At 40.4% G+C, this 23,832-nt stretch overlaps 1 protein-coding gene across 7 annotated transcripts in view; it reads right to left on the bottom strand.

Annotated features, from left to right (window-relative positions):
* The window catches only part of Cdk14 (cyclin dependent kinase 14), a 468,058-nt gene extending 449,974 nt beyond the window's left edge, over nucleotides 1-18,084 (bottom strand). For 5 of the 7 annotated variants that reach the window (XR_016535529.1, XR_016535528.1, XR_016535530.1 and 2 more), the window contains exons 1-2: nucleotides 17,911-18,084; nucleotides 10,566-10,597 (exon numbers count right to left, since the gene is read on the bottom strand). Coding sequence is in view for 2 of the 7 variants with exons in the window: in XM_090333066.1 (XP_090189192.1) it covers nucleotides 10,566-10,597; nucleotides 17,911-18,001 (123 nt within the window). In the remaining 5 variants the exon portion in view is untranslated. The remainder of the gene's footprint in view (nucleotides 1-10,565; nucleotides 10,598-17,910) is intronic. The other 2 variants (XM_090333066.1, XM_090333065.1) reach the window with 1 other exon arrangement.
* Nucleotides 18,085-23,832: the final 5,748 nt, after the last annotated feature.

Raw genomic sequence — 23,832 nt, 5'->3', positions numbered from 1 at the left:
CTCATACTGAGGACCATCTATCTACAAAGCTGATGTCTTAGAGCATACTCTATCTCCAAAGATTGTGTTTCACTTTAAGACTACCTATTAATGCTAAGCTTTTTAATAGTTTATATTTTGTAACTAATTAGCAAATGCTAAAAACTATGTAATATGTTAAGAAGGAAAAGTTCCAACATTGAGAAAATGTCCAGAGTGAGTTTTATAAGCCTGACTATGTTGCATGAAAACAGAAGATATCTGGAAGAAAATGGATATATAACTGGATATAATAAAGGAAGTGAAAGGAATGCTGAAGATAAAATGAACTGGCCAAAACTGTGTTCATGTGATTTACTGCAGCCGGATTGTAATTTTTTATCTTCCAATACAGTAATATACAGGACACTGTACTATTTCTTGTGTGTCTAGCAAAGTACATATTTATTTCTTCAAACTAAAGTAGTTTTTCATTGCACATGTAGCATATTTACTTAAAGTGATGCAAACCTCTTGGGGAAAGTTCTGAACTCAATTAAGGCATCTAGGGACAGGCCATATGTTACCAAGCCTTTTGCACACCTGAACCCCAATATCTAATAGACCAAAGATTCTCATTTATAAGATTAAAAGTCTGCCTTTTAAGAGGAAAGAAGCAGTAAAGGACACTTGCCATCATATTCATTGGAAAACATTATAAAGAAAGCTACAGAGAGCTGAAGATTTAAAATAAATGAGTACCTGCACAACAAAATAATTGTAATTCATGCTTTGAATGACAAGTACTAACGTACAATTCTGTCCCATCAATCTTATTCCTCATGTATCATCAGTCCTTTTAAACTAATGAAAAATGTTTTAATTAAAATAAAAAGTAGCCATAGTAATTCATTTTAGCTGTTATAAAATTGTACCTTTATTCTTTGCTTTGGTAAAACAAGAAAAACTGGTGCCATTGTCTCAATTTTTCTGTATGCCGGATATTAACCTAATATTAATAAATGTATAATTAGTACTAGGAAGAGTATACTTTCTAATAAAAAATTAGAAAGCAAGGCCTGAAATCAAGAAGTCTTGATTTTAGCATGATGGCATCAGGTGACTTACCAATATTCACCTCAATCCTTTCTAAAAGCTCAGTGCCAGATACTTTTAAGGTGTGTGTCTCAATCATCTTCACAGCCAAAGACACTTAAGGGCTAGAACACATTCCCCACACCCACCCTGCCTCAATGCAGCAGTGCATTAGAAAGCAGCTGTGTTGTGTAAGTGTTCAACTTTTGGCTGAGGAAGCGGAAGAGCCTGAACCTAAATCTCCAGGGATTGATGGCCTGTTCCCGTCCTCACCCTCCAACACTATGGCTCACTGTCTTCGAGTAAGGGTGTAGTCTTCTCTTCTGAACCACTTAAAATAAAACAAATAATGCTCAGAGATAACTAAGCTTGGCCTTAAAGCGAGGCCTTAAAGAAACGTATTTGCATTTGTTTCTACCAAGACGTATGTCGGGAGTAATAATTTCATACGTGGCACAGTCCCACAGGCAAACTCTGGAAAATGCCACATTCCTACAAGTCTAAATGCAACTCTGCCCCTTTTGTTTTCATTCATCAAAACACAACAAAGAGACTGACAACAATCTGTTCTTTTTCTTTTTTCAGCATTTCAGTTTATTGGAACACTGTTGACAAGCAACATGTTTGAAGTGTGACAGACTAAAATGATACTCTGGAAACTGAATATGAAGATAGCTTCCAAACATCACACTTCACCCACATCAAGAGAACACAAATAAGCAGAAGATTTGGAGATTTGAGACTTCTCCGCTTCTCTAATTCTCAGCCTCTTACAATACTAACATATATGATTTGTAAGATCTGAAAAAAGTATTTTTACAATACAAAGTCAAATATGTAATTTTCTGGGTAATTTCAGTCTGCGTAGGTATACAAGTACATGTTTAAACAGTTTTTTTCCCCTATTTTAAGTACTGGTCATAAAAACTGTAATAGACTTTTTCAACACATCACTTTCCCATACATAGGAAATTTTAAAGTTTAAAGTAGATACTGAAAAGACAAGAAAATGATTGATTGCATTACTAAAACTTAAACATAATACTGTAAGATACTGTAATAAACAGTACTCCCAGAATCTCACATCACTGAAGGATTAAGACAATCTCAAGGCTTCTGCACTCAAAATTACAATTAATGAAAGTTAATAAAGGTTTTTTTGTTTGTTTTGCCAGTCCTGGGCCTTAAACTCAGAGCCTAAGCACTGTTCTTGGGCTTTCTCAGGGCTAGAGCTCTACCACTTGAGCCACAGCACCTCTTCTGGGCTTTTTTCTATGTATATATTTCAGAGAAAACAAACCCAGGTCTTTGTGCATGCTAGGCAAACACTTTACTACTAGGCAAAACTCCCGGCCTTCATAAAGTTATTAAGAGAACAGCATATGTAACTAAATAACAAATTGAAAGGATAACCAGGAACTTTATATATTACAAATAAAATAAAATCAGAAGGAGAAAGTATTACTTTCAGTATTGTCTTTAAATGATGATGGACCTCTCTCAGGAATTTTTACAACACTAATTGTCCTAAAGATACTAACTTTGAAAAACTGAGACCAAACTGCTGACTCCAATATTGTTTAATCATGCCCTTTACAAATTTTATGACACTGAAAATAAGACGACGTAGATTTTTTGAATATACAAATACCAAGGGTAAACCTCAGATTCTAGTCCTTAGAAAACCTTACCCAACCAGTCATCATTCCAACTTAGCAGATTTCAATTATGATTCCTAGTATAAGAGAGCATCTCAGCCACAAGCAAGGAAGGATTATAAATCTATGTCTCATATTCCCATCAGAAGAACTGGGCATAATACAGTGCCTGTAGCTGGACCCACTTTGGATATATATGTTGAAGAAAATCCTAAGAACTGACTCGGCACAGAAAGAAACACATCCTAAGTTAAGTCAGTTTTCCATAAATGAATTTAAACATGTAAATGAGGGCATCACTCCCAAGGGAACACTTACTCCCTTACAAAAAAAAAAAAAAAAGGACTTCCTGCAGGCTAATGAGCTTGCCTTCCAAATGCTGAGTGCTTTCAGTACAATAGGACACAACTCAGACTTTCAAATTCTGTTAACTCTCTGCCTTTGGGGAATGAGGAATATGAAAGTGACTAATTCTCCAAAATGTCATACATTTTACATTTTGTGACATGTACTTCCTCTCTGACTTTTCACAACACTACCCAGACATTCTAACCACTGTCTGGGACTAGACAAAATTACAGTAATTATATCTATCATAATTAAGGAGAGGGTAAATCTGATCAAACATTTATACAAAGAAACAGAAAGCACAGAAAGTTTTAAGGACCTGAAAATCCAAACTAAATTTCTAATGAGAGAAATGAGGAAGTGAGACAGGTTCTTTTTCAAACCATTCAAAAATGTCAAATTTTAAGTATAAGGACTTAATGGATTTCTTCCATAATCAAGGAAGTTACAGATTTATGTGGGACAGGTTCATAGCATCTAATGTTGACAGACATGACCAATGTGAAATCCTGACAGGATATAGGTGATGAGCAATCTTCATTTAAAAGAGATTAAGGTTGAACCTCTGCCCAAGCCCCAAACTGAAAGATTCCAACAACCAGTCATCCTGTAAACTGTGATTTTGACTAGCTTTAGATTCAGGTAGAAAGCACATCCACAATCTGACACAAAACAAGCGTAAATATGTAGTTGGCATATATATCTTTTGGTGTTTTTTTTCCTTCTGTTTTATTTTCAGATGGAATCTTGCTGTGTAGCCTACACCTGATTTGCACTTGTAATCTTCCTGCCTCCGCCTCCCAGATGCAGGGATTAGACAAGTATTCCCACCACACATGGACAGAGGCATGACTCTCAATAGTGAGTATTAGGACAAGAAAGACATTTTGGGAAGCCTGGAGTGTAGGAATGAGACACTGGGATGACAATCTACAAGTGGAGCAGCAAGACTAAGGAAGAGCTTACACAGATAAGCCACATAAAGCTGCAAGCTCTAAACTGACTGGACGTGGCAACTACTGGCCTGATAATTGAAACACTCAAATAAAAGATACCTGATACAAGTGATAAAGTAGGTAGGAAGCAGATCATGACGGGCCTTGAAAGCCAAGCCGAGGGACTGGGCTTGAGATTGTAGCTATCCAGGAACCTTCCCAAGTAGGAAATAGTAGAAAAATACAATGTGCAGGTCAGACCCATCACTCTGTTGGAAAGCCAGCAGTAGTCAGGAAAAGACTACTCACAATGTAGAGAGCAAGGCCTCAAACAGAGAAACAGCACATCCTCCCCTGAGACTGGTCAGGACAGGGGAGGGAGGGAAATGGGGGATTGGCATTGAGAAAGGTACATGTATTGGGCAGGCAGTTAACACTTGATAGCTGAATGGGTTGAATTTGTTCACTAAAAAGTCATAGGTCTCCAGGCATCAGCCACACTGAGCTACTCGAAGGCTGAGGATTGTGGTTCGAAGCCAGACCAAGGGAAAAAAAACTCCATGAGACTTTTATCTCCAATAAACTACTCAAAATAGCTGGAAAGATGCTGTGGCTCAAAAGTCACATGTCCAAGTCTTAACCCAGTACATCTCCTGGTAAGAGGAAGCAGAATCATAAGTTACAGGCCAGCCAGGGTTACCTAAAGAGACACTTGTCAAATAACTAATTAACTAACTTTGGGTAAACAGACACACATGAAGAAGAAATAACATAAAAAGACACAGGGGAAACATAGCCATCTATAAGCGATAGAGGGGTGCCTGGAACAGATGGAACATAGACTACAGAAGAACTAAGTTTGCCAACACTTCAATGAGACTTCTGGCTTTCAGAGCTGGCATATCACTTCTACCCTTAGCTGAGGAAAGCAGGATGGGTTCAACAGAAAAATGGGACAGGGGCACAGTGAGACAGGAATGCAAGGCTGGAGATGATAAATATATTTGCAGAATGGTTTCCTCGGGTCAAAAACCAAGGCTAGCAGAATGGGAAGTGGTAGAACACTAACCTTGAGCTGAAGGGTTCAGAGACAGTGTCCAGGACCAAAGTTCAAGCCCTACAACTGACCAAAAAAAAAAAAAAAAGTACTGAAGAGTGAGTGAAGCCAAGAGAGTGAGTGAACAGAGGAGGGTAGAGGTATGGACTGGATTGTGGGCTGGATTATAGGCTGGATGAGTGGGGTAGGGCAGGCCCAGTAGGCGCCAGGGCTAAGGAGAAGCCAGCAAAGACAGAGAAAATAGAGCCAGAGAGAGCTAAGAAAAACTGAGATTTAGTATCTTAAATTTCTGACTGTCCTAGGAAATGATCCATTTTTCATAGAAATGGAGAATGGGAAGGTAGACAGGGCTCTCTGAAGCTGGACTGCTGTGTTCAGTGCATATATTATCTGTAGAGATTTTGAGAATGCCTGTGACAATGGAAGGGGGAAGAAAAGACCAATCAGCTTCCACGGATCTTAGCAGTACTCAAGAATAGCCCCAAATGATCTTCGTGTTCTGAAGGCTGCCCTCTGGCTCTCACAGAAAATCACTTTTGCACCTTTCATCACAGGTATCGTGTCTCATAAAAGTATTATTCCTCATACTAGAGGAACATGAACTAGAAACTAAGATCAATGTATATTATCTCTGTCTCCAGAATTAATATGTTAAATATAAAATAAATATCTGATACATAAAATGCACTTAGATAACTCACAGATCAGCTAATGCCATTTTAAAAATACATTTTATATACATTGTCCAAGAATCCAAAAAGTAAAAAAGGTAGAAAAGGTACAAAGTAAGTATTGGTCATAGCTTTAATTCACAAACCTGAATGACTGAGCAGAGAAAAATGTAATTAGAAATAATTCACTTTTTGTCAGTTGTGGGGCTTGAACTCAGGGCCTGGATGCTATCCCTGAACCTCTTTGTACTCAGGGTTAGTGCTTTACAACTTGAGCCACAGTGTTACTTCCAGTTTTTGAGGGGTTAATTGGGGATAAGAGTCTCATAGGGAATTTTCTGCCCAGGCTGGCTTTGAACTGTGATCCTCAGATCTTAGCTTCCCAGGTACCCAGGATTACAGGTGTGAACCACTGGTACCTGGCATAATAAACTATTTTTATAAATGAATATGTGCTTGATTCTCTATATTATGTACCATAAACAAATGAAATTCTTTACAAGACAAAAGATAATTTCAATCACTAAAATTGTTGTGCTTCCCATCAATAAGCCAAACCTTGTGAACACTTTATTCTGGCTCTTCATCAGAGCTTGTTTTACTTGATAAGGCATAAAAAGAAACCATACAATTTAACCTCAAGAACAATTCATGAATTATAATAGCTTTAGCCATTTCTGATCCTATACACATATATTTATACATTTAAAGCAAAAGCTTTCGTTTATGGTAATTTTACACTGATGAAGATTATATCCCCTAATCTAAAATATTATTCATTCTATTCTAAAACAAATCATTAAAAAAATCCAACCACTTACTAAAAGTCACAATATAACTATTAGCGCTGTCTCAAGAAGCATGAGGCCACTCAGAGGACATGGACTAGACACTTTCATGGACAAAACGCTAAGAAGACATTTTTAAACTTCTTCAAGAGTACCACAAACATGAAATTCACACAGAACCACAGAACTCATGACAGTGTCACCAAAATACTGTCTTAAGGGCTAGGAATGTGGCTTAGTGGTACAGTGCTTACCTATTGTGCATGAAGCCCTGGTTTTGATTCCTCAGTATTTCAAAAACAGAAAAAGCTGCAAGTGGCACTGTACTCAAGTGGTAGCCTTCAGCAAAAGAAGATCAGGGACAGAACCCAGGACCCATGGCAGGGAAACATACTGTATCAACTAAAACTTATAGACAAGGAGCTAATCTTCTTCCAGCTTCCATCTACCTTATTTCTCCAGCAATTGTTTATTTGATTTCAACAAGTACTGTGCAAAACCCTGAGAATTCCAGAACAATAAGTTGGGGAAGTAGAACTGAAAAATAAATAAAATTAAAAATTTTTACTTGGAATAGCCTTATATATGATTAGTCTATCCAAATGAAAAGCACAGATTGAGCCCACAGAACATAAATCTTCCGAAATTTTTGTCAGAGCCCCAAATACACATGAATGAAAAGGGAAAAATCATTATCTTTTAAATGACCTCTCTCCAACTATGTTAGGCTTCAACAAAATTCCCTATCGTCTCCCCATTGCTCATAAGTTTTTTATTTCCAATTTTAATTATTTCCAAACTGTTCACACATAAACACACACACATCTGTTGTTCAAAAGCATCAATACAGTTCTTGAACACAACTTCAAGCTATTTTGAAAATTAGCAGTCAAAAGTTTTTTAAAACAAAGGGTAGGTAAATCATTAAATCTATATTTTTTTCCCATCTGTTCATGATCAAACATTCACATACACTGAAGGAATCCTCTTCATGAACCAGAAGTAGCAACTATTCTCCAGCCAGGCACAGTCTAGAGGAGCCACTCCTTGAGATAAGGAACTTCCAGCTCATAAACAATGAGTACGCACAGGGGTGACACACCTTGCTGCATAGCTAGGAAATTGCGCCAGTCCTCTAGTTTCAAGACTCCAATCTTGAATGTATTCTGAGAGATTATAGTGATCCCTAACTCCAGGAGAACAAAAGTGGAAAAGCATACATTCTAGAAAACTTCTAGAATGATCTATCTGGTACACTCTGTGGTAGAACAAACCTGTAAGCCCAGCTTTTGGCAGACAAGAGACAAGAGTCTCAAGGGTTTGAAGCCAGACTGGGCTGTATAGTTCACCACCACCACCACCACTCCATGGTTCCCCCTCCCCACACACACATAGAGAAAGCAACTCAGTTACTTGCTATTTATATAAACATATATCTAGTGCTCTTCACTGATATGAAAAATAATTTTATGTAAGCTATCATGTTGCTTAGAATTCCACACTTAGAAAGTGACAAGATCATAGTCCAACTGATTGAATTTGCAAATGAAAAAGCAGGATTTAGTTAAATAGCATACCTACGTAGCTAGAAGTGACATATAAGAACCCACACTGACACCTATGGCACCCAGTTCATCAGTCTTTGGCTTTATAAACCAAATGCCATCACCCCCTCAGAGTCATATAAATGGTTAATTTTTATAAAATTTTACACAAAGGTTTAGATAGAATTCTACAGGGATCTCCGAAATTAGCTTTCCTCACAGCTTTAAATCTTAATTTCCCATTGAACCTTCACTCTCTTCTCCCCTATAGCCCTTCCAACTACAAAACATGGATGCCTTGGCTAGGGTATCTACGTGATGGTGATGATAAGGATGATGACAACAACAACAATTATGACATTGGTGGTGGCGGTAGTGAAAAGGGTGATGATGATGATCGGGAAGATGACAATGATAAAAATGAGAATAATACCAATTATAAAACACCTACTATGTGTCGGCTATTACTCTAGAACCTTATATACTATTTAATTCTCTCAACTACCGTAAAAGGAAGAAACCTACTGATCAACTGCTGATCATAGAGTAGTTGCCTAAGGTTTGTCCCCAGCCAAACCTTCATTACCCCTACCTCCCAGCTCCCAGTTTTCCTTGCTTAGCTAGAAATTACTCTGTCCCTCTGGATCTCAGGTTCTTCATTTGTGAATTGAGATGGGAGTAGGGAAATGATTCTTTCCACTGGTTCTTTTAGGTTTAGCATTCTGTGACTTACTGATTTATGGTATTTAACCAATCCATTGTCTACAAAATAAAGAAAACACTGTAAAAGGTGAGTATGATTTTGCTTAATGTTACAAAATCCAGACATTTAACTATGCTGATATTTCAGAATGAAATAAGAACAAAGGAGCAATAAAAAGCTTTATAAATCTTTTCCTTTATTCACTTTTAATTTTATCTGACTTCTAGGCCCAAGTGTTTTGCTTATTTGTATAAGCTTAGCATATATAGCAATATCACAGAATAACACACACCAAAACACATTTCATTCCTAATGATGATTAAGAGAGGTTTGGAAAAAAAACATGGGAAGACAGCATGTTGGGGCCTAAAAGGCAAAAGCAGGAAGTAATAAACTATGACCTCAAATCATGGGAAAAGAAACTAGGACTGATCAACAGTGGTTATACCTAGAGAACCAGATTTACAAATTGTTTTTCTAAGTGTTTCCTTACTTTTGTCTTCTTGTTTAAAAAAAGCTTAAGTTACCTCCATAATTAGAGGGGAGATCTATGCTTATAAAGAGTGCCCAATCTTCTCACACTGAAAGAAAATACTCTCCTGAAAACATCTCATGAATAGCATCATGGAAATTCCAGAAATACAGGTTTGGAGGAAAACATCATTATTTCCTAGTATGAATGGTAAATAAAAGAATTCTATTGCTTTTGGTCGTGAATAATTGAATTTTAGAAACTATTACAGGAGCACTGGCAAGGGGAGTTGCTTTGAAGTCCAGGGCCATGGCTTTGTAGAGCTCAGCCCAGTAAGAAAAGAACAGGTGCATCAGATGAAGCAGCAGACCATGAAGGCCAAATGACACTGGTCCCTTCCAGAAATCCCAGCCCAGAGTAGATCTCCCTGAGTGGATCTGCCAAGCACCAGGGACAGCCACATGGCAAAGAGGACATTCCATAAGCTAGACCATCCTCAGGTCACTAAAGCACTGCAGCAGGAGGAGGTAAGGAGGCACAAATTATGGAATTCTGCAAGTGTGAAAACAAATCAACCAACCAAAGCAAGTTAAATGTGTGCCTTCTACAGGATGTGGGGTGGCACACTGTGGAGATATCTCTGCTCACACAAAAGCACATCCATTGTGTGCATGCATGTAACCCAATCTATAGCACACATAGATATCTATAGTATTGTGTGGTTACAGTGAAACACTTCACTCTCTAATACTGTGAAGACAGCAACAAAAGGTGAGGCCAAACAACAATTTATAAATCACATTTGGAATGCTATTCATTACATGTAAACCCTCTGCCTTATTTGTACTGTTTTGTTGTTTGTTGGTTTGTTTTTAACAAGACTTTGTAGCAAGTAAAGACAGATCTGATACAGAGAACAAAAGAACAAGATGTGTCACCAAGTCATTTGGGAGGCTTTGAGATAACACAGGACATCAACCCTACATCACACTTTGATTCTGTCCAGGTCTGCAAGGAAGCCTTGACACCCAACTTGATGCCTGATAGCTTCTCAGGCAGCCCCACAAAAGAAGCAGCAACACAACCAACACAACACAATTGCCTTTCACTTAGGTTTTCTACTGATTTTTCAGCCATGTTTCTGATGATCACTACACAAAAGTCATTTGAGAAACTCTTTAAAATTTGAAAGTAATATAATGCATCTAAACAAATGGTATCTCCATTTGCTCTTTAAGGCATTTTCTTCCTGTTTCTAAACACAAAGCTGGAACCTACTGACCTTCCTTCACAGTAATTAAATACATCTAACATTAGATAAGGAAATTTAACCTACCTCATCAAAGGTGGTGTCATCTTTCTTCAAAGCTGTAAAATAAAAAGGGAAAGAACAAGATTATTGCAAAACATCCCAAAGAGACCAAGTACTCACATTCTAGAAAACAGAAAATGAAGCAGCAGCAGCGTGGTGTTTTCATTTCAGAAAACAAAACTACTCCAACAGGAATAGCAATGTTGTGATACAAATACAAAACTGCAAATGAGAGAGAGAAGTGCACAGCATGCATCATTGTATTTCTCATAAACATTTTCCATAAATATGTAAATGGAACTGTCCTCCCAAATTGGGAAGGGTACCTATCTTTCTCCTTTCTCTTCTTTTGCTCACATGTTTTAATGAAAACACAAAAGAAGCACAAAGTAATCTTAAATTTCCCTCAAACACCAGGCTTTTGAGCATACATCATCTCTTAAACCAATCTTTAAGATGGCATCCTTTCTATCTAGTGCCCTAAATGACATTTTCATCCTAGGAGCAGTGTAAGTGCAGTGATTAAAGACCAACCATGTAGCCAGGCGCAGTGGCTCACACCTGTAGTCCTGGCTATCCAGAGGCTGAAAAGGGGAATTGGGGCTGTGGCTCAAGGGATAGAGTGGTAGCCTTGAACTGAAGAGCTCAGGGACAATGCCTAGACCCAGAGTTCAGGCCCACAAAAAAAGAAAGAGAGAGAGAGAGAGAGAGAGAGAGAGAGAGAGAGAGAGAGAGAGAGAGGGAGGGAGGGAGGGAGGGAGGGAGGGAGGGAGGGAGGGAGGGAGGGAGGGAGGGAGGGAGGGAGGCAGGCCCGCCCACACATGTAAAATGAGCATGTATAATTCTGCCAGGTGCTGGTAGCTCATGCCTGTAAACCTAGCTACTCAGGAGACTGAGATCTGAGGACTAAGATGCAAAGCCAGCTCCAATAAGAAAGTCTGTGAGACTCATATCTAATTAACCAGCAAGACAGCAATAGCCTTGAGCAAAAAGTAATCTCAGGGACAGCACCAAGGCCCTGGCTTCAAGCTGCAGTATGGGCACAGGAAAAAAGAAAGAATAGGAGAAGAGAGGCAAGGCATGGCATCAGGGAAAGGAAATGAAGGAAAGAGAAAGAAAGAAAGAAAGAGAGAAAGAGAGAAAGAGAGAGAGAGAGAGAGAGAGAGAGAGAGAGAGAGAGAGAGAGAGAGAGAGGGAGGGAGGGAGGGAGGGAGGGAGGGAGGGAGGGAGGGAGGGAGGGAGGGAAAAGAAAAGAAAGAAAGATTAAAAGAAAAAGACAGAGGGAGGGAGAAATAAGTATAATCCAAACATTTTGATATGACAAATTTTATGGCAAAGTGTTTACAAAGAAAACAATAATTTAAATATTATATATTTTAAAAATATTTCACTTATTTTTCTCTTGGCAGTGTTGGGGTTGGAACTCAGGACCACATGCTCAGTAGGCTTGGGTCAACCCACCTGAACTATACTCTAAGCCCTCAAAATTTAAATGTGCGTAGTTTTAGAACTAGAATTTTATTCCTCTGGCTGGGGTGAGGGAATCTTTTTCTTGCAAGGACTATTTGGCCTCAGATTTCAGCTGACACTGATGTTTACGATGCTATGAAGAAAGCTCTTAGATTTATTAAATTTTGAATCCTGCCTATGGTTGCCATGACAGGGACAGGCCAAATAATTGTGAGGACTTTATATGGCCCACAGGCCAGATGTTCTCCAACCATGGTCTACAGAGAATACCACTTACAGCTGACAAACACCTTGCTAGTTAAATCCTACAATTACTTAGAACACTCCATAGTAAGGGAAGCACACAAAATAGCTAATTTATCTGAAACTCCTACTTGCAGAAATCATTCAAATTTACAGAACCTGGCATAGGAAGGGACTTAGATAGCTATTCTGTGGAAAGCTATAGTCTAGCAAAAGCAGTAGAAAGCAAGTTATTGTGATAATTAAGCTCTAAGAAAAGTATTGTGCCTGAATGGAAGCTATCACATAATACCTGGCTTATATCATAAATTTGTCTTTTCAAAAAGATCAAGAAGTATTTAATTTCAATGTTGAATTACAGGGGATATTGACTGGTTGAGGGAGATATTTCTCCAAGTTTAGCTTCTTTGACCTAAGATGCTGATCTATAATAGGCAGATTCCTTCATTACAGTATAGTTCACTCTGACAATTAAAAGACAGTCTCAAATGGCTAGCCCTGCATTCAATTATATATGTTTCATTACAAACTTGACTTAAAGTTACATTAAATCTAGAATACCTAGACAAGAAGGTATATGATTCTAGTTGATTTTCCTAATAACCATATTTTCACAATAATTTAAGTCCTAACCTGGAAAACTCTCTTGAAATCCAACAATATAATGAGGCAGTAACCTAACTCCCTACTCCCTCAACCCAGAGTCTTTCCCTTAATATACTTGACTAGTGAGTCCTTTCCAAAGTACTAGTGACAGAATTCTGAATATAAACAAGTTGCTCCATTTGAAAAACTAATGTTCTTGGAATAAGAAATGAATAACTTATTGATTTCAAATATAAAGCCACACATACACAAATAATTGTATCTAGCTCATCTAAAAAGATTAATGAAGCCCGTAAGGTATGACAAAGCTACAGAAGAAAGTTTATAATTCAGAGTAAAGTTTTAACCATAGTTCTCTACCATAGCCATTATGAGTTCTGAAAGTTTAGACACGTGCTTTCTGATGTACAGTTGCACTATCAGTCGACAGCATCCCTTTGAAAACTGCAACCATGGCATGACGACCTCACCCCCAGTTGAGAAATGAAGAACACAGAAACTCAAAAACATCTGGAACATCCACACTGGCCCCATTTTTTGTTGCCCCCTATGTCCTGATATTTTCTCAGTATCCTGGATAAAGAAGTGGGTAGCAAGAGGAGAAAATTTTAAAAATTACAGGTCTGTGTGCTAATATTAAAGGAGCAGAAAGCCAGATTCTCTTTATTGCACAATACTTTGAAGCCCTACATACCATAGGGGAGAACACATCTATGCCAAGGAGACAATTACTTAATTGAAATCATCCATTGCTAAATTGACACCTTGTATAGTTTCTTCTGTGTAATCCTTACCATAAAAAGCAGTTGATAGTGAAAACAAAGACCAATTAAAGGTATCCTTGCCATATATTTTCAGATCACTGATGAATAAATTCTGACCTAAACATGCACACAACATCTTCTTATTGATTACATTCCCTGACTATCATTAATCTTTTATGTCCATGTAAAACCAGAATTGTTTTCAAGGATATCACACAACATTGCATTATTCTGGCTCAACAAAAGGGTATTTCCTAAATCATCTGATCTGATCGGGAATTCTATTCTGTTCTCTGCTCAGACATTGCTCCCTCTAGAAATTGCCCTCACCAAGATCAATGTTTTCCACTAAAATTCTTGAAGAAAGGGACAAGTCACACTGGTTACTAAATCTTAGTACTGCTCAACACTTAGCACATACGAGGTATTGATAGTTCAGTTAATGAGTCCCACCTCAATGAAGAAAACAGCATCTTATATTTTAAGATACACTATTTGGCATATAAAAACCATCCTTTTTCTCTTATGAAGTACCTATAGATAAAATTTTTATTTCCTAATTTTCAAACTAAATTGTTTTATCTTACCAATACAGGGAAGAGAATTCCAGAGCCTTGTGCACACTGACATGTGTTCTAACTACTGAGTGAAATTAAACTCAAAACTGCTTTAGGAAAGAATATGGTAGAATGGTTAATTTTGTGCCAGAACTTGTCATCTCTTTTCTGATAGAACAGGCTCATCAAATGACAACTGGACTCTAGAATTATACAGTTGTAAAGAAAATAAGGAACCCAAAAACTCAGTAATCGGAGCCTCTTTTGATTCGGTCCTCTCCTTTAAAGAAATTGTACGCAAAGATTCATCTCAAATATTGCAGAGTCTAACCATCATTCTCTAGAAAAAAAGGATCCTAATAAGTGTGAAGAAATGAATTCAGCTGAAGTGTCAGTGTGACCTTACCCATACACTGGATATTACAATTACACAGAGCCTTGGCAGGAAAGAAAAGGGGAGGAGGGAGGGGAAAAAAAGAAAGAAAGTAAACTGACAGAAAAGGAAAAAACAAAAACTATTAACCTATTTAAATTATTTAGCATATAAATTCTTGTTTGACCTTTTTATTTCTAAAGTTAAAAAAAAAGAAAAAAAGTGAGTCTACTACAGCAATTCCTAAATAAGTGACCACACTGACTCTATTTAGCAGAAAACCATAAATACTCACTACTGAGATTGATGGTTGACTTTAAAATTCAATTACACCCATCTTATAAAAGAACCATGGCTTTATTATAGTCACTCCTTGGCAGCTGTCATAAATTATAACATTGGCTTCAAAGCCAATGCGTTTCTAGACCTTTATAATGTAGTGACCTCAAATCAGCTGTATTTGGGTATTGGTGACAAAATCAGCTGATCTCTCTGTGTGAGCAAACTAAACATTAGCAGTCCGACTTCTTTTATTCAGAATGATTAGTGTTAATAATAAGCACTAATTCGTGATCACATACTTTCAAACATTGTCCTCATTTCTATAGACAAGTCCATAGTAGTTTCTTATGGATAAACAAAGACATTGTATATTTCACCACATTAACCAACTACACTTTGGGGTCACACTAAGAAAGCAAAATAAAATCAGTATATTCATTTTAAAAGCAATCTTCGACTGGTTAAAGGAAATGAGTACATTGCAGTTCACTGGTGTGCCTACAAAAATAGTACTCCACTTTTTTTGTTTCCTCGTGAAGTGCCAATAGGCTAAAAAGAATACATACTGGATAAATAAATTGGAAAGAATAACATTCTTCCATACTGACCTTTACCACATAATAGTGCATCAGATATTTTAGGCATTTTGAGTAATTTAATCTTCATAATAACCATATTAATACTCACAGGTAAGAACTCGGGCGTTTATTGAATTACTACTGATTATGCAGAACACATAGCCAGTAGGGAAATGGAATTCGAAGACAGGCCTGTCTACCTCTAAAACCCCTATTTCTTTCATTCTGGTTATAACAGAAATTAGTGGCCACCAGTTTGTCTTCCTCTTGCTTTCTACCTACAAGATCAGTTATTTTCAATACAATAAAAGAACATACCACACAAGGCACCCCATGTACTATGTCATTAAATGCCAACAAAACTGAGTTGTCCATGAAAAACTAAAGCTTAGAGGAGTTAAGGGACCTGTCCAAGGTCACGCAGTTCCATGGGGAAGCGGCACATATTCCTAGCTCATAAACTGTATAAATTTATAGGAAAGCCTCAAGTGAATGGCCTTGACCAAACTAGCCTCAAGGCAATCAGGCCCTCAAAACTCCCTATATCATCAAACTATAATCTCGACTTTTGATTTTGAAAAAAAATCAAGAAAATAAATGGTAAGAAAATTTGAGGGTTTTTTTTTTCTGTCATGCTATTTCTAATACACATACAGTTCAACTGTAATCACTTAAAACTTCAATATCTCCTTTACATTATTCTACAAGATTTGCTATTCTGAACCATACTTCTCCTTCAAGAAGAAATAATCAATTATATTCACTGCACTGTACTGTTTCCTAGAGGGAGGAGATAAAAATCCACTAGATCTTAGATTTTTTTAACAAGTTACACAAAAAAGGAGTTTCACATCACTAAATCTGAGTAAGCTAGAAAATCCAATTAACTACAATTCCCCCACTTGCCACCATTGCAGTTAATCTAAATGTTACTGATTGTCAATCAAAACCTTGAAATTATTTAAACATAAGGAATTTTGATATTAATGTCCTTAGTATCTTACTGAGACCCAACAGTAATGAATTATTTAGCACAGAACTGGAGGGACTCCAACAGAGTCATTAGCATTAGTAAATATACAGTTAATGTGTTTTAGAACCCAGTTTAATGGGCTCCAGGAGTGGCCTCTGTGATGGCTGGGTGGGGGGCTGAAACATTCTTGTTAATAATGCACGGGACTCCACACCTCCCTCTCTCACACTCTTGTTGGTTTCAAACTTCATCCCTAGCTCTGAAGAAGGAAACCACAAATACACCCATCCGTGCAATAAAGTAAAACCAGCACCCCTTTCCTGGTTTCGAAACAGACTTGGAGTCAGCTTGGGAAAGATGACACTTGAAGGCACTGACAATTTTTTAGATCAAAAACAGTAACAACCACCACAAAAAAAAAAAAGTGACTAGATTCTGTTCCAGTCTTCCAGTCACTAGAAGAAAGTTGGCTTTTCCAATAAATGGGTGATACTGAGTGGCACTCCAGGGTTTTATTCCCAGGGATTAGCACCACCATGATTAATCTCCATTAACACCTTCATTAACGTGGATGACAGGTAAAACAAAGGCTGGGAGGTTTCTTGGGCCCGGGGCGGGGGGCGGGGGTGCAGGTTTCCCTGGCCCGGGACAGCCATCAGTGAAAGTTGTGACAGTCCCAGAGGCGGCTGGCTACGTCTCCAGGGTAGATGAAGGGCGTCTGCTCTGTGTCGCCCTCCTCCCTGAGCAGACCCCCTGCACATGGCACTGCCACCACCCTGACCCAGCGGGGGTCCTGGGTGTTTTTCTTTTCGAAGACTCCATCCTAAACATTCTCTGGCTTGGCTTTTGTGACTCAATGACCCTGGGACCCCTCGGAGCTCGGAGCCCACCGAACGAGCTCGAGAGCCCAGAGGTCCAGACAAACTTCTCCGGGCGCCTGTCGCTCCGGTGAGCCTGACGGCTCGGACACTTTCAAGACTCCATTACGAAACCTCCGTTTCTAGGACTCGAGGTACTGAACAAAAGGTCCCAAGGTATCTGTCCCACTTCCCTCTCGGTGGACCGCATTGGACCAATACCAGGGCGCACACATCCCCGTCCACGGCCCGCCGACCTCCCAAGCTGAATTATCCCAGGAATACATCGCTGACAAAGCCGGGCCCCCGGGCAGGACGCACGGCCCGCTGGAGGGGGAGCCGCGTCCCCCTCGTCCGTCCCCCGAGAGCTGGAAGACCGCAGCTGCGCGAGTGTCAGTCCCGAGGCACCCAACTTGAAGGCTGGAGGCAGTCCACAAATGCACCCCCGGATCCCGGGAAAGGGGGTGTCTCTCCTTCCCGCCCTGACCCTCCCCCGGGTCCCCAGCACTGCCGCCTCCATCCCTCCCCCCCACCCGGCCCGCCGCTCACCCCGGGGGGTGGCAGCGGCCGGGTCGGTCCCGAGAGCGCGGCGGGGGGCGCGGGGTCGGGGGGCGGTGCGGGGGGCTCTCCCGGCCGGCCGGACGCCGGGAACGGCTCGCCACTCACCGATGCGGCTGAAACTCTCCGACAAAGTTCTCCGCAACTTCTTCATCTTGCCGATCTTCTCGGCTGGCTGCGGTTCAATGAGGTCGCACATCTGGGCGACGCGGGGACCACCCCCACCCGGCAACTTCCCCTAAACTGGTCCAGAGAGCGAAGCGCAGACAACGGCGAGGGCGCGCGGCGCGGGGAAGGCGGCGCCTCCGCCTCCTCCGCCGCCGCCTCCGCCGCCGCCTCCGCCTCCTCCCGCAGCCGGGCGGCGACGCGCTGGCAGGCCCGCGGCGGGCTCGCAGGCTGCGCTCGGGCCTGGGCCGCGGGGCGGGCGAGCGGGTGCGGGCGGTTTACGTGGTGCCGGGGGCGGCTGCGCTCGCCGACGCCGAGATGGCCCCGCTCCGCGCCGCCGCCGCCGCCCCGCTCATTTTCCCTCCTTTGTAACCGAGAGAAGCGCGGCCGGCGGCCGGCAGGGGGGGAGCGCGGCTCGAGGAGTGGAGGAGGAGGAGGCGGAGGCGGGGGCAGGCGAGGGACGGGGGCGCGGGACGAGGGGCGGGGGACGGGAGACTGGGTGCGGGAGCCGCGGGGGCCGCGCACGCGGGGCGCGGGCGCGCGGCGAGAAGTTCTCAGCGCCGAGTTCCGGGCGTTCGACAGAACCAGCCGCGGCGCACCACGGCGACCGCACCGGCCCCTTTCCCGGAGAAGGCCCCTCGGGGCGGCGCGACCCCCCGAGTCCGCGGCCTCGGCGGCTCTCCGGGACCCGCCGGCGCCACCTCTCGGCCGCCCCGCGCCCCCTTCCCGCACTGCCGCCCAGCCCGCGCGGGGGCCGGGGGCCGCGGCCCTCCCTTGGGGCTGGCCGGCCGGACCTGGGCTCGGGCTGGGCGGGCCGAGGCCGTTTCTGAAGGCCGGGAGAGGGCCGGTGCCGCCTCATCTGGGTGATTTTTCTCTCCTTGCCGCCCCTGTGTGTGTGCCGAGGGCGCGGAGTTGCAGGGCGGGGTCGGCCCGGATCAAGAGCAGTGAGGCCTCGGGGACGTGTTAGAGTTTAGTGGAGACTGTTTTTCCTCCCTTGTAAGTTTGCAGAGGAAGCTGTGAAGTGAAGGGGTCGAGAGGGGAACCGTGGGTCGAGTGCAGAGGCTGCAGCGGGACCCCCCCACACACACACCCCCGGCCTCCTTGGAAGACAGACCCCGCGCCTGGGCCCGGGTCACGGAAAGGAGACGCTGGGATGCCTGGTAATGAGTACCTGTTACCCGGCGAACAGTAACCGCCACCCCCTGGTCTGCTAAGTTCCTCCGCCCCCGCTCTTGTTTCCAAACTGGAAGATTTCGAGGCTAAAAGATTCTGGTTTCCTTCTACCTCACCTCAAAAAATGAACTTCAACAAAGAGGATGGGAGACTTGGTTTAAAAAAAAAAAATCCTAGGACAAACAGTCCAGGCAGCAAACACACATCGTCTTTATTCTAATAAACGTGGTTCTGTAAGAACTCCAAATGTCAGTCTCCCTGGGGAGAGAGGAGGAAGAAGGGGAGGGCCTGAATGTGCTGATTTGGGGCCAGCAAACTCCTGATGAATAGAAATGTTAGTGATCTTGAGTCATCTGACTGTAAGTAATAAGAACGGGTGAGGGTGTGACAATGCTGTTTGGTATAAAGGAAGTTTTGGGGAGTTTTGTGCAAAGGTTTTATCTTAAAACAAAAACTAACCCTCTGCCTTCCTTAAATTGTGAGGGAGAACACTGATTTGTTCTGCCCTGTACTGAATACATTACAGGGTCTTGATAGATTGCCACTGATAAAAAGGCAGGAAGCCAAGCCAAGTGCTAAGGAGAGGAGAGCCAGAATTCGTGAGCAAAGTCTGTGGGTGTTAAAACACAAGGATATTGGATCCTGGCATCTGTATCTAGATACGTACAGACTGCACCAAGTGTGGCCTAGTGCAGGAAAAACTTTTGACTTTTTACTGCTTTCTCAGCTTAACAAGCAAGTTCTTTACCCTTATGAATGAAAACCAAAAAGGCAAGCAATTAAAATAAGGTGAAGAAATAGTCACTTTGATAACTACAATATGGCTGAAGCTATGAATTGTTCACTATGAAAAAGGCTGTTTCAAATACGTTATGCAGGTTCAGTGGCACTACGTATATGTGAAAATTTGTGTTTTATGTCTTCAGTATTTCTGACTTTAAAATGAACTTCTTAAATTACCATTTGTGAGTATAAAGCTATAATATATAGCCAGTTTAAAAATATAAAGTAGATCCACATATATTTATAGCAAAGTGTGTCTAGGATAAGTGAACAACATATTTAACCTAAAATTATATATATAATATATATGCGCATTGTATATATAGAAGTTTTCTGAGGGAAAAAAAGACAGGTATACATACACAAATGTTTGTACCTAGAAAAGATCTTTGCCTTTGCATTTTATACTGTCTAACCCAAAGAATATTGTTTTTATACTTCATAATTATGAATAGCTAACTTTTCACTTATTTCTTGGATACATAAAAGTAGATTTCGCAAGAAACCACAATGCAAAACAGAAAATTAATTTTATGCCTTTAAGATATGTAATCTTACACTTAAGGACTCAACTCCTGGTTGTTTCACACTTGCATTCATGTTAGACTGTAAACCCCTTGAAGGCGGGGACTCCAACATGTTAAAAGCACTGTGCCTACTTCGTAGAGGACACCAACGTTTAGCAGGTGAATGTGGAATGCCTTGCCATCACTGAGAAGTGATATGATGTCCGGGAACACAAAGATGACTCTCCAGTCATCTGTGGAGCATATGTGGTTTTGTGGGATGATTGGCCTGTGCCCATTCTCTGCATTTACTTCTGATTCAGGGGGTTATCATTTTGGATGAATTAAAGATTCAGTATCTGACTATGAACAGAAAAGCTGACCTAGGGACAGAACCCACCATGAGTTGCCCTCAACCAAACTCAATTCAAATATATAAGAACTCAACAGTGATACTCACCAAACAATATGCTGGTAATGAACTATACAACTTGGGGTGGGGGGAGAATACCAGGAGGAATAAATTCAGGAGAAAGCGAGGGAGGGGTGACACTGTTGAAAAAGAAATGTACTCATTACATGACTTATGTAACTGTAACCCCCTCTGTACATCACCTTTGCAATTAAAAAAAGAAGTATATTAAGGCCTGTCATAGTAGTAACAAGGATTTAGGAGTTTAGTCTCTCCTAAATGCTACAAAACCTAAACAAGTGATTTACCAACCTCCTTATCAATAAAAAATGGTTTGAACTAGATAACCTCTAAGGCCATTTGTAATTGCAAATATCTGATTCTAAATTTAATTTTCCCCCTTACATACTAAAAGGTAGATTATATCAATGGAGAGTAAATCATACATAAACATGATAAACCTTTTGAAAAAAATTATGTGAAATCTAAGATACATTATTTTAGCTATATTAGACATAAATTATAGTTTCATGTAAGAAAAATAGGCTACTATGACAGCAGTAGATATTAAGGAAAATTATTCTAATCTAACTAGATGAAATATAGAAGATAAAACCAAAATTCAAGAGGGCCGGGAGTTTGGCCTAGTGGTTAAAGTGCTTGCCTAGCATGCATGAAGACCCGGGTTCGAATCCTCGGTACCACATACCAGAAAAAAGCCGGAAGTGGTGCTGAGGCTCAAGTGGTAGAGCTCTAGCCTTGAGAAAGTCCAAGGACAGTGCTCAGGCCCTGAGCTCAAGCCCAGGACTGGCAAAAAAAAAAAAAAAAACCAAAATTCAAGTACCAGCAGAAGCTAGCAGACTCACTGACCTGAAATAGTATAAAAAGATGTCATCAGAGAAAAGAAATCCATGCAAAAAGGGTGCCAAAGTTGTGGATCATACAGATAGAAAATAGTGTTGACAAAAGAAAATAGGTTTATCAATGTAAAGTTTTATAATTCAAAGTGTACATAAAGTGACTTAAAATCAGTGTTTTTATTCAAGTGGTAGAAATGTACATAATGAAATCACCTCTTAGTACGGTTGAAAACTTTCCCTCACTAACAATTTTAAGGATCAACATTGTCCTTTGTGTTGAACACATCCAAGGACTGAATTAGCACAAGATTTTTTTTCATCTATTTTTCATTGTAATTAATAGAAGGGTTACATTATATTCACCTGATAGAAGGTGCATTACTTCACAAACATTGATACCCTTTCTCATGTCTTGATCCCCATTTCCCTCCCCCACCCCCACCCCTCATCTTGTTTTCCCCCTTCCCTATCCTATTTCAAATAACCAAATAAGCATATATACAATATATCAGATATCAAGGTAAAATACTGTAACAATATGAGATAACGAAGGGACAGCAAAAGAGACGAGAGATAACATAGTACATTAAGGACAACCATCACTCGTTATATGGCTTTTGTTTCTATGTCCTGGAGGTCCTTTCATTTAGTGTCATACTATATGGCCTAATGTATCTAGGTTTTAGTAGCACAAGATTTAAGTGGTTTATACCACTTTTCCAGTGAGTCATCAGTGCAATTGGTATATGAAATCCAAAATTATTGTCACTGTCGCTTATATTCCAACTATTGGACAGAATCCAGTCCTCATTTATTTTTTCATTTTTTGGCAAAAGAGCAATTGAAATCAGAGAAGGAGAAACAGCATTGTAAGAACAAATACATTTACCTAGTTTAGATCCTTTTCACATTCACAAACACAGTTCTCTGCTGACACAAACATGCAGACTTACTGTGAAACTCTAAGACCAATATTCCCTACTTATTTTATATGTAACCTTATCATCAAACATTTGAGGAGTCCTAGCAATCTAAGTAACTTTATTTATTTTCAAATGGATATAGGAACAAACTTCCAAACAATGTCACATGTAAATTGGTTTTGAAGACGTGAAACTACCAAGATCAAAGCATGTACTTAAAAACTTGTAAATTCCCTTTTCCTATTAAGCCATGCTTAACATTTATAATGTCAAATTATTCCTAGTTTTCACTGTTATATAATTTATACTTTGGAAGTTTATATGAAAGGCATCTGTCACAATTCTAAGGTACAATTTACTTAATCATACCCTTTGGTATCATTTTATATGCTGTACAAATGTGTCATTAACCAAAGGCCCTGATCTACGAATGTCATCATTGTAATGTTTTATGTGGCATAGATCAGAACTAAACTTCAGAAGCCAGTTCTATATAATTGAACTTCAGACGTAGATATGGAAGTGGTCAGAACACAAACTAAAACTATTTCTTTTGGTCAATCCAGGCAAGTATGTTAGGAGCAGTTAAGAAATATGATTTACCTATCAAAAACATGCTAATCTTTCCTTCCATAATCCTCAATGGTTCATTTGTGTTCACGGTCTATTCTCAAGTACTTTTGCCAGAAAAAAAAAAAAAAAGATGAGGGGCGGGGGTGGGGGAGGGAAATGGGGACCAAAACATGAGAAAAGCTATCAATGTTTGTGAAGCAATGCACCTTCTATCTGATGAATATAATGCAACCCTTCTATTAATTACAATAAAAATTATATGAAAAAATAACTGAAAAGAGTACAATAAAAAGAAACAAACACTTAAAAAAAGAAAGAATGGCCAGGAGTTTGGCCTAGTGGTAGAGTGCTTGCCTAGCATGCACAAAAACCCGGGTTCAATTCCTTGGTACCACATACATAGAAAAAAGCCGGAAGTGGTGCTGAGGCTCAAAGTGGTAGAGCTCTAGCCTTGAGGAAGTCCAAGGACAGGGTTCATGCCCTGAGCTCAAGCCCAGGACTGGCAAAAAAAAAAAAAAAGGAAGAACTCTAGCCTTGAGAAAGTCCAAGGACAGTGCTCAGCCCCTGAGCTCAAGCCCAAGACTAGCAAAACAAAAAACAAAAAAAGAAAGAAAAAATATCTACAGAAAGACTGT

Source organism: Megascapheus bottae, chromosome 5 (assembly GCF_031878675.1).
Source record: "Megascapheus bottae isolate mThoBot1 chromosome 5, mThoBot2.hap1, whole genome shotgun sequence".
Lineage (NCBI taxonomy): Eukaryota > Metazoa > Chordata > Mammalia > Rodentia > Geomyidae > Megascapheus > Megascapheus bottae.
This window is presented reverse-complemented; position numbering and strand designations above follow the sequence as displayed.